Raw genomic sequence first — 16,199 nt, forward strand, 5'->3', positions numbered from 1 at the left:
TAACTTTTAAGTTACTTTTTTAAAGAACGTTCTTTAATGTACCCATTAACGCCCTTTTATGCGTTATGGTCTATACAAACACAAAACTGTTTGTTTATCTGTCCCTGGCAGTCCGGTTAAAACCTAGTCGCTGTTGTTTGGCTGGAGGGGCTTGACTCACTTCGAGTGTGTCCACCGACACAGGGTTAGCTTCTAGCTTCGTCGAAGCATGTAGTTTCTACCTCCAGATTGGAGTTACTGTCTATCACAGTAGATAGGACCTTCGAACCAGAAAGACACAGCTTACATTTGACTAAAGGATTTTTGTCTTTATGCTCAACTAAAGTGTAATAATGAGCATATTTCCACTTTGAGAAACTCGTCTTGATCTCGCCTTGACACGCCGTTACTCCCGCACATACTTGAATAAACGGAAACACACCCACAGTGCGGCGTCTTCGTGTTTACAGGTTGGCATCCACCAATCCTACAATGCGTCGCTGCTGTAAACAGGTTAGGCTGTAGGCTACACTTCAGCCAAAATGAATTAATTTAAAAAAGTAACGGACAACTGCACCACGGAGTTACTTTATTTAAAAAGTAATGCGTTAGAGTGTTAGTTACTGTCAAAAGTAACTGCGTTACAGTAACGCGTTATTGCCCAACACTGCTAATAATAATAATAATAATATCATACTGAGGTGGTCCTATTGCCACAAAGCTTTATTTTTGTTTTCGGAGACCAAATTTCTAGAAACATTCTGAAAGCAGCAGGTAGATAACGGCTACAAATTTGCACTTTAGACATCTCAGAGAGCAGAAATAGGATATTGAAATAGGATTTATATTACCAATGACTTTGAAGACAGAAACATTTGTGTAAAGAAAATAAAAATATGTTTTTTTATATACACTGTTATTAAGTGTATATCGCCTATAGTAGGTTAGGTAAAAATGAGACATTAACCAACACTTATATATGTCATTAAAAAAAATCATTCTACTGCCACATCTTCCAAAGTGTTTGGCTTAGAGCTAATCTTATTAAGTATTTTTTGACTTGATGACCCCTAAAATCCATTTGTCTTCTTTAAATCTGTAACCATGTTCCTCAGAGAAATGATTTGTTCTGTTATTGCAACTGCTACAGTAGAAGATCCAACCATGACCCAGTTGCAGCTTCTTGGCAGAAGCAGATAGATTTTAATTTAACATCTGCTAATATTTCACGGAGTCCATGATGCAGCGTATTCTAACAAGGCTTCCAGGGTCTTTGGAGGAAGAAAAAAAAAACAACCCACTGCATACTGTGCTTCCTAAGAAGGATTAGGTTATTTTCTGTATAACCGTCCTTATTTTTACACTAAACTAACTACGAGCGCTGCCAAAAACCTCTTTTTTAGTCTCATTAGCCACATAACCCAGTTCCTACCCATGTTCCAGTAGTGTCTAGGAAACTCCTGGCACTTACAGTACATTTGTGTTTAGATGAAAGAAATGGCTTTGTTCCATCATGTCTTCCAAATAATTTGGCATAAAGGTGGAGTCCCTTTGGAGACTTGGGCTGAAAATTCTACCATTGTCTGCAAATCTTCAACCATGATCCTGGATGAAGATTTTTGCTTCTCTACAGATTTCTCAGTGTGTGTGGGTGTAAGAGGGCATAATAAGCTTGCACAGCCAGGTTCATACTGTAACATATACATTATTTTAATTTTAGAATTGATTGCTTTCACAGTGGAAATTAGCATGTATATGTCTATGTATGAACAGTTTGCTTTCCCATATTAAGCTAATGAATTGTTTGTAATTGTATAATTAAATGTAATTTATTTTCATAAACTTTAGCAAATCTGTACCAAAAGTTTCAAAAATTCTGGTATAAAAAAGATAGAATAATGAAAGGATCTGGTTTTATCTGGCTAAATCGATAGAAAGATAGACGCTAGCAATATTTAAGCAGTTATTGTTCTTTTTATTCGCATCAATTCCATTTCTGAACACTCTTGAAACAGGTAATCCTGGACAAATCATTTCTCTTTGGATTAACCGGATCAGACCGTGTTTTGTCTTTTCGCACATCTCCGCTTCGCTCTGAGTGAAATATGCTGACAGACAGTGGAGATTTCCCCCTCTACCACCCACCTTCACATTGACTGTCTCTCAGTCAAGCGAGCGCCATGAATATTTATGCATCCGCTTGGCATCACTTATGTGTTAAACCACGAGACCCTGTTTTTTTTTTTCCCTCATTGATCAGAAGTTCAGCGACATAAATATATAGTGAAAGCTCAAAGACAAAAACAAGACAAATGTTAATATAATGTCATGTCCAACCCTGAAACACACTGTACACACTCCATACACACGACTTACCCTGTTAATGCTTTAAACTACTATTTAATGAAAAGGATTACTCTGATATTTATTATATCTAATAGGTTCTACTCACATTATGCCATGTTTGTCTGTAACAACTTTGGAAATCCAGCAGTTACTTAGTTACTTTAAAGTTTGGAATGAACTTCCCCTAGAGGTCCGGACAGCTGAGTCACTGGCTATTTTCAAGCGGCGATTGAAGACCTACTTATTCAGGAAACAATTCAACTAGCACTTCTTTCCTTATCTTTTGCAAAAAAAAACAAAAAAAAAAAACTTTGACACTTTTTCATTGTAACTTTGAACAAATGTTTTAAACTCATGGTATCTTAAGTATGTAACCTAGTGAACCAGCATTAATGTATTCAATGTTAGAGATTAAAGCACTTATGTACGTCGCTCTGGATAAGGGCATCTGCCAAATGCTGTAAATGTAAATGTTAATGTAAGTTTAGGAAGTACACAATGCATCACTGCATACACTGTACAGTAACAGAAACGAACACACTTCAAATCAGAAAAATGAACAGATCAGAATCCTTGGTCAAACAGTCATTGTATATATATATATATATATATATATATATATATATATATATATATATATATATATATATATATATAATACAAGGATAAATAATCCACCCTACCAAATGTGATGAATGTCCAACAATAAACACCAATCCCAATTCTTCTCCTGAATCTAGATTCATCCAAAACCCCTTCAAATGAGAAGATTATAACCAACAATCTGTAACCAGTCCTCAAGATATAGATAATTCCTAACATGCATGCTCCTGTACTATTTCCTGGCTTGGCTCTTATACTTCAGTAGGCCTTGCTGTTTCCTTTTTCAGACTCTGAAGTTTTTACAATTCCTACATCCAGCATTCATCATTCAACATAATTCAGGAATGAGCCAAATAATGGAAAATCGCGAAGCATGAAATAGTTTCCTTTTGTCATAACCATAACTGGAAACTATATTGGGGTAAGCTACTGTACATGTCATGTCTGCCTCATAACTTTTTGCCCTAATCTAAAGTATATCATGATAGACTTTATGTAAGACCTTACATGAAATGTTCTCTCTTCCAGCACAAAATATATCTCCTTTTAAATCCCAAAGCACAAAATATTGTGTTTTACCCACAGTAGTCTCCACTCATGAGCAAAGAACTCTTGTATGGGGAATTTTAGTCTTTGACAGAGACGTAATAGTGTAAAGCTGGTTTAAAGAGACCATTCCTAGTGTCTGTGTTTAGATAATAGTTTGTAAGTAAGCTCCCATGTCAGAGCCCTTTATTCCTTGATAGGGATAAAAGAAAAAAAATATTCTATAGGTCGCTTTGTATAATGGATTCAACTACAGTAAGTTCTAATAAGAGAGTATCTTGGGAACTATTGGAATGAGGCAGGAACACACCCACGTATATGGAACACAAGACCATCACAAAGCACAATGAACCTACACATTCACAAATTAAGAGCAAATATAAACTTAAGAGCAATTTAGAGACTCGGGAGTAACCTGCTTTACCATCCTTGCTTTGTGATTAGTTATTTCTGATAAGTATTTCTAAACATAATAGATAGATCCTTAAGCATGGCTTAATGTATGCATGAAATATTAGTGTTCACTAGATAATTCAATTCAAGAATGCCTAAACCAAATGATTTATGTATTCAATTCAGCAGTACATCCACAGAACAGAACGAGTCAGCAATATATGTGCTGTGAGCACACTGACCACCATTTCTGATTTTCCTGTTCAATGCCCTGAAGAACTCTAAGCGTTCCCATTAGAGCACTGTCTACATACCGAGATCTCTTTTCACGTGTGGTTGCAGTTCAGTGAGCAAAAAAAAAAATAAATAAGGGTGTCGATGGTTGAGTTTGAGTTTGTGAGGAGATGATCAGCTGTTATTTATATCACAGCATGGAAAATATTATGCTGAGCATGTCCGGTTAGCACATTTGATGATGAATATTTATGATTACGCTTACTAAGGAGGGCAGTTATGCATTTTGTAAATAATGCATGAAATGATTTAGAGTGTATTAATTGGCTGGTGTGTGCGATCACGTCAACAGTATTCACGTGTCATATTCATACAGGGTTTATTGTAAATGAAATATAGCACTTTTTAAAGTTGTTTTCCTCTCTCCACGCAGATCTTACAATTACTGGCTGAACTACGTCCTTTCCCTTATGTACTGCGGCGAAAATAATCATCTTGGCACATATATGGAAGAGAGGAGGGCCTGCTTTTGTCAGCATGAGACCCTGTCCTGTCAGGGCATCATTCCATGCATGGTGGGTGAGGGGAACCTTTGTTCTTCCTGCTCCTATGAGAACCGATCACGGTGTGCCAGCTGTAACCCAGGGTATACCCTGAGCCAAGGACTGTGTAGAAACATCATCCCGGACTCCACTGATAACTACATAGGTTTTGAGACAGATCTCCAGGACCTCGAGTTGCGATATCTTCTTCAGAAACGCGACGGCCGAATCAGCATCCACGCCATGTTCATTAGCAATGACGTGAGGCTTAACAACTGGTTTGACCCTTCTTGGAGGAAGAGGATGCTCCTGACGCTGAAAAGCAACAAGTTTAAGTCCAGTCATGTGCACATGCTCCTGGGGATTTCCCTTCAGATCTGCCTTACTAAGAACAGCACCTTGGAACCCGTGTTGTCTATCTACATCAACCCGTTTGGAGGGAGTCACTCAGAGAGCTGGATCATGCCCATAGACCAGAACAATTACCCTGACTGGGAGAGGACCAAATTAGATATTCCTCTTGACTGTTATAACTGGACGCTCACTCTGGGGAACAAGTGGAAGACATTTTTCGAAACCGTACACATATACCTGAGGAGTCGTGTCAGAACCCCATCAGGCCATGGAAACGGCACAATCTTTTATGAGCCACTGGAATACATGGACTCGTCACGGAATCTGGGTTATATGAAAATCAACAGCATGCAGCTGTTCGGTTACAGCATGCATTTTGATCCTGAAGCAATCCAGGACTTGATCCTGCAGCTGGACTATCCGTACACACAGGGATCCCGGGATTCAGCCCTGCTGCAGCTGCTAGAGATACGAGACCGTGTTAACCGACTGTCTCCACCAGGCCAGCAGCCTCTGGACCTCTTCTCCTGCTTACTGCGCCATCGCCTCAAACTCTCCACTAATGATGTGGTTCGAATTCAGGCTGCTTTACAGGCCTTCAGTGCAAAGCAGCCCAACTCAATGGAGTATGAAACTACTAAACTCTGTAGCTAATCAGACATTTTACTCTGTTCCTAACACTAAAGCATAAACCAGATCATGCTTTAAAGAATTTAAATCATACATTGTTTTTCTAACTTCAGGAACGTTAATTGGACGACCGAAGTCCATGCATTGCTTTTTCATGTTTAAACTACATTCAAGGTTTATGGTATTTCAGTAGTAATGTAATTTAATTTCCATACTGATAATTATTATAATAGAGTAGACTAAATGTAGATCACTGCAATTTAGCTTTCGCTTCACAGTTTCGACAGTTTTGATTTCATCACTCGTGCATAACAGACAGTACTCATGTAAATTAGTGTAATCTGACCATCATTCTGGGACAAATCCAGACCTCTTCATGTGTACAGCTCTATCTGTCAGCCCTGTAACACTCGCATATTACTGTATCTGCTTCAGCAGCAGTTGAGTTTGATGGTAAAAATATTTCTCAGATATTTGTACAAATGCATTATAACTATAGGAATAATTTTGTTTAAAAGACATATGTCCTAACTATATGTTCTATGTGCTTTTATATTTATAAACATATTATTTGTGAAATATTACAGAGGTAATGACAATAAAAATGTACAGAACATGGGTTTGTTAATACACTAAATAAATGAAATTTTTATGCGCCATCTCTGATAATATGGTTTGAATTTTCAGGGTTTGTTAATACCACGAATAAGGTAGAATACTTCAATAGCCTTTTCACCATTATCTGCTGTGATTTTCTGTGTTTTAACAGACTCTATTCGATCTCAGTTTAGTGTAATCCGCATGATTTACACAATGATCTGATTATATAAATCAGCTGTCACTATAGAATCACATCCTCTCTGCTTGTAGCGATTAAAGTGTAAAAGTTACGGCTTCGGATCGCAAGCTAGAGAATTTTTTTCTTGACATAACGATTCATCAGTTCTTCTGGTACAGATGCTTGGCACGTGCTGGATATTAAATACTAGAAGCCAAGGTAAACCCTGGACTTCAACAAGACTCTTTGTTCATCTAAAATACTTACTGGTTCAATCTCATCTAAAAATGTGAATCTCATCGAACCTTGACTTCTCTACATAGACCTCTTTGGGCGTGAAAGGGACTTCTTATCAGAACAGGCTTTTCAATAGTTACTAAAGGTTAATTTAGGTTAATAGATGAGAGTTGATTTTGCATAACCATAGTGCTATACAGCATCAGGAGAAATTCTGTAAAAAAAATTATATATATATATATATATATATATATATATATATATATATATATATATATAAATTTATATATATATATATATATATAACTTTATATATTTAATAATGAGCTTCCAGTGGAAGTTATTTAATCTCAATGAAAAACCGTTAGTTGTGTATGTAGTACTGTGAATGCAAACCCCAGAGATGATGAGACTTCACATCATTCGACCCGAGCCTGTATTCTAAAACCCTCCAGCAAAGTCATATGGAACAGTATCTGCAATGAACGCCACCTTCATCCAAAGTCTTTCCAGTTTCTCTTGGGGTAGTTACTGGTTCTGAAGGACAAGCAACCCTGATGGTTATCTGGTGTTCATACACTTTTAAAAATGAAGGTTCTTAAATGGTCGTTTGTCAGGATGTATGGTACTAGGAAGAACATTTAACATCCATGGAACCTTTCCGTTGCATAAAAGGTTCTTTGTAGGGAAAACAGGTTCTTCCTGTAGACTAAAAAATATTCTTTATAAGAAAAAAGGAACAAAAAAGGTCAATTTGTTGAAAGATATGTTCTACTATGGGATCACTCTGAAAACCCTGTTTTGGTTCTTCCTTGCACCTTTATTTTGAAAAGCTAAAATTACAGTTATGTACAGTGTATGACTACAGTACATATTTCAATAATGGGAATGGTCGCTCTGATCAATTCTGACCAAAATGTTATGAGTTCAGAGCTCCAAAGCACCAAGCTGCAGTTAGAGCATTCTTGAAGGTACTCTTCTTTAGGCTCAGCTGTATACTGTCACAAATGCAAGTTGCTTTAGAAGTGTCAACAAAATGACCAACATTCTAATTAAAAAACATTTTAATTGTCTGGCAGACACTTTTCTCTTGGGCCCTTGACCAAGGCCGTTAACCCTCCCTGCTGCGGGGACGGTGTATAACGACTTCCTAACAAGCTTCCTCTTTTAGCAAAGTAACATAGCATAGTCTCGAGCAGATGCGGATTAAGGGTCTTGCTCATTGAACATTGGCAGCTTGGTGATACTGGAAATTAAAGTCTCAGGCTTCTATTCAGTAGTCCACAGATGATCATCTCAAATTCCAAGGTTAGCAATAACAAGGACAGACGCAATGTATGGAACTGGCATTCTGGACTTCTACTGGATGCTTAAATGTCCTAGCTACAGTATCTATTCCTTAGGACAACAGTGAGATCATCAATAGCTGGGTTGATTTTAAACCTGAAGAACCTTGCAATAGAACCTTGTACAGTAGTAGAATGTTCACAGTGACCCCAGGTTGCAGCAGCACAGACTTCCTGAAGTCATATAACTTTTAAGTATTGCAAACGATGACAAGAGACTCATTTTATAGTGGAATGCCATAGTATGAGCTTGGTGTTCAGCACACCTACAAGCCATGGTGATAAAACCATCACACACTGGGTAAAACGCTGCTCCATAGCAGGTGAGCAGTTGGACTGAGGCTGCTGTGTGGCCTAAATAGTACCATAGGGAGTGTAAAGGGCACATCGGGGAATGCTGTGCAGTTAAAACAGGAAATGTCTGAGCTAGACATTGTGTACTTAAGATGGCCAAGACAATAAACACATAGCGGGTGCCTGTCTTTGGCTCCCAGGGAATTCAGACATTGCTACAAGCCTCAGAGCTGCATATTGGCAGAAATCCAGCTAACTTAGTAAAGTAAACCAATGTATGTTCCCTTAATGCAAGATAAGCTGGCATTTTATCACCTGACAGAGTTCATGTTTTAATTGCTGCTTTCTTAACATTACATAAAATGTGCAGGAAGAATGAAGAAAAAAATAAATAAATGAAAATCAGGTATTTATTTAATTTGATGGCAATTTATAAAGAGAGATGAACGGTGAGGGAGTATATCATTATTTGATGTACTATGTAATGGCCGTTTGTATCTGAGCTGTATTAGTCCACTGCCAATGCACGACGACCAAATTGCTTTCTGCATAGGTCAGCCAGGTGGACAGAAATCCACTTTGCATTGATAAAGAGAGTAACCTGTCCCCATCCCAGGCTGTCTCCAACATTTACACTGATAGATGATTGCCTAGCAAGAGAGACATGCGAAGAATCAAATCCTATCAGCTCACATATTTCTCTCACTATAGTTCATTATAACTGGAGGTTGGAAGATGTCTCACAGCTGGGATGTGTGTGTGCGTGCGGGGACGCACACAGCAATATCTAGTGTTTAATCACCACAAACAGTCTTCATACGAGTCTAGCCGGACACTGTAAATATTAAAGCGGTGCTTTAGGAGTTATTTTTATTTTAATTTAGCACTAGAGATCTTTACTAAAATAGGTATGTATTCCAAGAGGTCCTTCACCCTTTTACTTCACTAATTTGAACTACAAATGGTCAAGACAGGTACCTACTCTCTAATATATTACATTTTAACAAGATGTGACAAGCGTAGAACTTTTACACGGAATAATATACATAGTAATGTGCAGAATAATCCTTTATCAATGATCCATTAAATTGACGGAATAGAACTAAGAATAGGTTTACTGACCTTAAACGTATTGTCATCCTTGAAGAGAACTGGAATAATTAATTCATAGCATTTATTTATTTATTTATTTATTTACTTTCTTTCTTACTTATTTATTTATTTATTTATTTATTTATTTATTTATTTATTTATTTATTTATTTCAATCTCCACCAAATTTTTTTTGACCATGTCGGATTTCCCGAAATGTTTCAAAAAAAAAAAAAAAAAATGAACCAGTTGAAATTTTGCCAGGACATGAATACATGAGCATGTTATAAAAAAAGTGTTTTACATTTTAATTTTTGTTCAGGAATGGTGCCAATAGTTCTCAAGGTTACTGGAAAAATGTAATCCTCAAAACTAAGTCGTCTTCTGTCGAAACACTTAACTTGTCCTTAAAAAAAAACGAACCTTTTATGTTACAACATTTTCGACATCTGAAAGTAGAGCTCACAAATTCACATTGGATTCACCTTGAAATCTGAAATCCCCTCAAAAGCTAAGCAAAAATTGGTACAGGTTAAAAAGTTTTACACTAATTGAACATGAAGCCCATGCACATTTGCCCAAATTTTCCCGGTGTAAAACTACTTTGAAATGGAAGAGAGAACCAAAAAAAATATGCCACAGGTTATTAGAATCCAATAAACAACTTCAGAAAGCATGGTGTTTACCATCAGGGCTGCTGGTGGTGTGCCATTTACTGTGAAAAAGCATTTTTTTCCTTGTACAGTCGATGCTGCTTGGTTTTCTTTTTTTATTCTGTTCAGTCAAGCATATTGAGTACAAATAAGTGCTGTCGACTCATATTGAGTACAAATAAGTGCTGTTGGCCTCGATGCCCGATGACGCCTGAGATAGGCATGAATGAATGAATAAGTGCTGTTGACTACAAATCTAACATACACAGTCCAAAACGTATGTCAAGTCGAACTTTTATCGTCATTTTTCTATACAGTTTGTATATATTGGGCTGAAATTAGCTCTGATCAAATGCACATTATCTAGTGATGGATAATATGATGAACAGCTCCAGTGTTTCACTTCATGAAGATTTCAAAGCTTTATTGAGAAGAGCCCGACCCGGTGAGGATCCCGAGGCATCAAGAGATGTACCAGCTCCACTTGGATTCCGCTTCATGAAGATTGTGGACATTCATGTTGATCCCTCACCACTGGCTTCCGGTAGCTGCACACATCTGATTCAAAACACTGACGCTTGCCTACAAAGCTAAAAATGGACCAACTCCCTCTTACCTCAAAGCCCTCATCACTCCTTGCACTGCACCTCGCACCCTCAGATCTACCAGCACTGTTTGACTGGTTCCACCATCTCTCAGGGTAAGAGGTAAGAATACTACAAAGATTTCTGTTCTGGCACCAAGGTGGTGGAATGAACTTCCCCTAAGGGGTCCGGAGAGCTGAGTCACTGGTTATCTACAGTAACTAACAATGGTTGAAGACTTACTTATTCGGGAAACACTTCAACTACAACTTCAGAAAAAAAAAGAAAAAAAAATCTTTGAACAACGTTTTAGACTCATGATATCTTACAGTTAGTACGTAACCTATTCCTTCATACATTGTTACATCTCCCCCCTCACACTTCGTTATTGCGCTAATGGACAGTTTACAAAATGGACGTTATTGCACTATTACACAAACTATGCTCACTTGCACACTTGCTCTCTTTTTTTGCATTGCTCACCATTGTCATACCATTGTATATATCCACCTGATTTCTGTTTATAGTAACAGCAATACATTATACTAATAGCCATATATTTTGTTTATAGCACATACCATTCTGTAAATTTCAGTTTATACTATTAGCCATCTGCATATTATATTCATAGTACATATATATTCACCTGTATATTATAAGTGAGTGACATACGGCTAAGTACGGTGACCCATACTCAGAATTCGTTCTCTGCATTTAATAACCCATCCAAAGTGCACACATACAGCAGTGAACACACACACACACCGTGAACACACACCCGGAGCAGTGGGCAGCCATTTATGCTGCGGCACCCGGGAAGCAGTTGGGGGGTTCGGTGCCTTGCTCAAGGGCACCTCAGTCGTGGCCGGCCCGAGACTCGAACCCACAACCTTAGGATTACGAGTCAGACACTCTAACCATTAGGCCACGACTTGCCTCACAAGTCATATTATATTCATAGTACATATATATTTATCTGTATATTATGTTCATAGTACATACACATATGTAAATTACTGTTTATAGTAATAGCCATATATTTTGTTACATCCTTCTGTAAATTTCATAATTATAGTCATCTGTATATTATAATTATAGTCATCTGTATATTATGTCCTGTCACAACCGGAAGCGGAAGGAGACAGACCCGTATGCAGGATAGCTTCAAAGGAAAGGGGTTTAATAAATAATAAAGACAAAGACATAAGACGATAACAAAAGCAATACAAATGAAGACACACACGCGGCTCACTTAAATATAAAAAGACACGATGACACAATAAGGATCAGGTGTGAAGACAGGGAGGGGCAGACGAAGGCGGGGCAGACACGTGACGAAGAAGATAGACAAAAACAGCACGTGGCCAAAAGTCCCGGTTGAGTCTTGACATGTCCATAGTACACACACATGTGTAAATCACTTCCATATTACTATTTTATTTAACTTATCTAAATCTAGTACAAACTGTATATCCTGCACTTTGCACTCTGGTTAGACCTCAACTGCATTTCGTTGCCTTGTACTTGTACATATGTAATGACAATAAAGTTGAATCTAATCTAATCTAATCTAATCTAATCTAATCTAATCTAATCTAATCTAGTGAACCAGAGTTAATGTATCCAGTGATAGAGACTTAAGCGCTTTTGTAGGTCGCACAGGATAAGGGCATCTGCCAAATGATCTAAATGTAAATGGAAATGTATAACAGTTTATAATCACACCCTCCAGTGTCACCCAAATGAGGATGAGGTTTCCATTTGAGTCCGGTTCCTCTCAAGGTTTCTTCCTCTTCCATCTGAGGGAGTTTTTCCTCACCACAGTAACATCAGTCTTGTTCAATGGGGATAAATAGAAACACATTTAATACTAATCTTGAACTTTTGTATAATAGTAATCTTTTTGTAGTATATTTCTATGTTCTGTAAAGCTGCTTTGGGATAATGTCCATTGTTAAAACAGCTACACAAATACATTTTAATTTGAAAAGGTTTCTCCAATGACATGGTGCAATATAACAATGTGAAGGAATAACCTGCATCAGTGACAATTTAGAGGAATGAACTGCATCATGTGACTACCTCTAAGACCGTCACTATACATGCAAACTACAAACCATGGATGACTGCAGAGGTGTGTGTGCTACTGATACCCCAAGACACTGCCTTCAGGTCTGATGACAAGGCCGTCCGCCGCACAGCAAGGGATAATCTGTGCCGAGCTATCAGAGAGATGAAGCACAACTATGCTGAAAGAATCCATGGTCACTTCCTAAACATCAAGGACACACAATGTTTGTGGTAAAGCATTCAGGACTTCACAGATTATAAAGCTGTAGATGTGATGGTGAAGCCTCACCTTCAGATGTTTTGAACGATTTCTACACACAGTTTGAAGCATAGAAAAGGAACGACCCCAAACCCCAAACTTCCACCAACCAAGTACAACAGTCACTGTCCACTGTTATAGTCCATGTTGTCTATGTGTTACAGTTTATCGCATATGGTCCAGTGTAAGTTGTGTCTTGTACAGTATGTGTCGCACAATGTTGTATATTTGTACTTTATCCAGTTTTGTGTGTTGCAGTGTGTTGAACCTCGAGCCTGAAGGACATTTAGTTCCAGTGTACAGTATACAAGGTATACAAAGGAATGACCATATAAACCCAATTGACTTGACTATAGCAGTACAGCGACCAAGACTACACAACTACGACTAGAACAATTAACATACAGAACAATGAACACACAAGACAAAAGAATATAGTTGTGTGATGTGGTAGCCTAATGGTTAAGGTGTTGGGATAAAAAAATCGGAAGGCTGTGAGTTCGATTCCTACGTCCACCAAGCTGCCACTGCTGGGTCCCTGAGCAAGGGTCTTATCCCTCAATTGCTGTTGTACAAAAACGAGATAAAAAAATGTAAGTCGCTCTGGATAAGGGCGTCTACTAAATAATGTCAATGACAAAAGCTGGGCTCTAAACTATTGTGTTATGAATAAAAGTAGCAGTAACCTTGACAGCAAAAAAAAAAAAAAAATACATAAATAAAAAAATATATATTAGGCTTCGTGCAGGTGTGCAGTGTTACTGAGAATAATCCAGGTGACCATTGAAGAGGCTGCAGGGGGTTGAGTAATCTGACTGCTTCGGGGTAAAAGCTGTTGCAGGGACTAGTGGTGGCGATTCGGATGCCCTAGTACTTTCTGCCAGATGGCGGATAAAGGAGGGAATAATCCGTAGGCAGAACAGACAAAAATTAAGGTCGACGATCAATGGTCCATAAGTGGGCTTGATAAAAAGTTACAAAAATATGAAGATAAACCAAATGAATCTTTTTAAACCACAGATATTCTGCTAAAAAAAAAATAAATAAAATAAAATAAATAAAAAACCAGAACAAAACTTTTAATGTGATTTAGCAAATAACAGAATTCAAGTAAACATACAGAAAAGTAATCTAACAAAAAATCGGCTTGCTAGGTGTGATTAATTAATTCAGTGTGAAAGCACCTTTTGGTTGTAACACAGCCATAACAAGCCTACAAAATTAATCACATCTTGATTTGGTCATTTTATTCCACACTTTCATGCAAAAAATCACCAGATAGATCAAACTGTGAGGAGAGAACCCGTGCACAGCCCTCAAGTCATTCCACAGGGCATTGATAGGATTTAACTCTGGGCTTCAAAATGTTACATGGAATAATAAAGCTATCAGTTATATTATAATATTATACAGCATGTAAATAGTCCTTTATGACTGATTAATTAAATTGCTGGAATGGTTCTAGTATTCTAGTAAAGTGTAGGCTTACTGACCTTAAAACTACTGTCATCTTTCATTTGGCAAAATTTTTATAATTTTTATATGTGAAAAAAACAAACAAACAAACAAACAAATAAATAAATCATAACGAATGCAGAAATGCTGAATTTCTCTCTCTCTCTCTCTCTCTCTCTCTCTCTCTCTCTCTCTCTCTCTCTCTCTCCCTCTCTCTCTCTCTTGTTTTTATTTATCTGTTTCAATTTTCTGGACGTTTTTTTGACCATGGAAATTTTGCCAGGAGTTGAATACATAAACATGCAATAAGAATGGTTTTATATTTTCATTTTTGTTCGGGAATGTTGCCAATAATTTTCAAGGTTACTGGAGGAATGTAATCCTCAGAGCTAACACTAATCTTGTCTTTCAAAAAAGACATCTGAACCTTTTAAGTTACAGATTTTCAGACATCTGAAAATAGAGCTCAGCAATTCACCTTGAAATCGGAAATCCCCTCAGCAGCTCAAAACTTGGTACATAATAATAATAATAATAATAATAATAATAATAATAATAATAATAATAATAATAATAATAAAAGATTAAAAAAGTCAGTTTTAAGGTTTTATGAAAAGATGAATTGAACATGAAACCCAAAGTTTCCCAGTGCAAAAGTACTTTATTATGGATGCAAGGTTGCACAGATTTTTGATATCATTTGGATCTTTGACTGGTTCATTTCAAAGTTTTATTTTCTGTTTGAATTGATTTTTCAACTGTTTGTCTGAGGTCTGCATTTCTTGACTAAAAATAGGTTGATATTTATGCTATCATGATATATCCATGAATACCTTAACTAGAGCCTCAGGCCCAGGTGAAGAGAAGCTGAACCAAACCATAGTACTGCCACCACCATGCTTCACTCCACCCAACCCAGTCTCACAGCAGTTCGTGACATAGTCACAAAGATTTAATCTATTGATTTCCATTAGACTTTCGATCTAATGTAATGATCAAATTTTAAATTTAGAAACAATGAAAGCCTGCAGAAATCACCCAATCGCAAAGCGGACTGGCTCCGTCTCCACAGCAACGGATGCTGAGGCTCACGGGTAACGCGGGCGTCTGCTTTGCGATTGGGTGATTTCTGCAAGCCGCGAATTCTAATTGTTCAAATTTGATTATTACATTCAAGTAACATTACCTGGGAAGTGGTTTGAGAGCAGTGAAGGAGAATTCGGGAAGAATTCAGAAATCAGGAGAATCAAATAAAACGGATGGCCATGACATCGTATTGTTGAATGAAAAGGCACACTTTCGTGTTAAAAGAGAATCGGCGGTGGGTCATCAGGTAGTTTTAGCTGACGTCCTTAACACAGTAAAATTAGATAAGGCTCATGGGTACTGTAGTATTTAGTTTACTGTCCCATTTGACACACCAAATAGATGGAAAAACTGCTTTTCTCAGAAAAGAAACCATAGCACAATGTTTAGTACCCTACAGAATATAAAGCAATAAAAACAAGGATAAAATCTCCTCAGTAAATGTTGAGTAATGTAGTGCTTAAAGTTTAAAAATGAATAACAAATGAGCAAAAACAATGCTTGCGAGTGGCAGAAAGAAAAACGTGGTGCAGACACGAAAGATGCTTCCCACTGAAATACATTAGATCGAACGTCGTGCTGAGTGACACGAAAAAAAGGAAATTCGTGGCCGCGAACACGAATCAATAGATTCAATTTCCGTGACTATTTCACAAACTGCCGGGAGACTGGGTTGCCCCACCATGCTTCACCCTTTACCCCAACCCAAATCCTTTTTT

General features: G+C 37.5%; 1 protein-coding gene across 11 annotated transcripts in view; it reads left to right on the forward strand.

Moving 5' to 3' along the window:
- brinp3a.1 (bone morphogenetic protein/retinoic acid inducible neural-specific 3a, tandem duplicate 1) overlaps nucleotides 1-6,241 on the forward strand; it is a 62,652-nt gene extending 56,411 nt beyond the window's left edge. For all 11 annotated transcript variants that reach the window (XM_047813055.1, XM_027154407.2, XM_047813053.1 and 8 more), the window contains one exon: nucleotides 4,535-6,241. In XM_047813055.1, coding sequence (XP_047669011.1) covers nucleotides 4,535-5,651 — 1,117 coding nt within the window. In that variant the 3' untranslated portion in view covers nucleotides 5,652-6,241. The remainder of the gene's footprint in view (nucleotides 1-4,534) is intronic.
- The last annotated feature ends 9,958 nt before the right edge of the window (nucleotides 6,242-16,199 follow it).

The sequence above is a fragment of the Tachysurus fulvidraco genome, chromosome 5 (genome assembly GCF_022655615.1).
Source record: "Tachysurus fulvidraco isolate hzauxx_2018 chromosome 5, HZAU_PFXX_2.0, whole genome shotgun sequence".
NCBI lineage: Eukaryota > Metazoa > Chordata > Actinopteri > Siluriformes > Bagridae > Tachysurus > Tachysurus fulvidraco.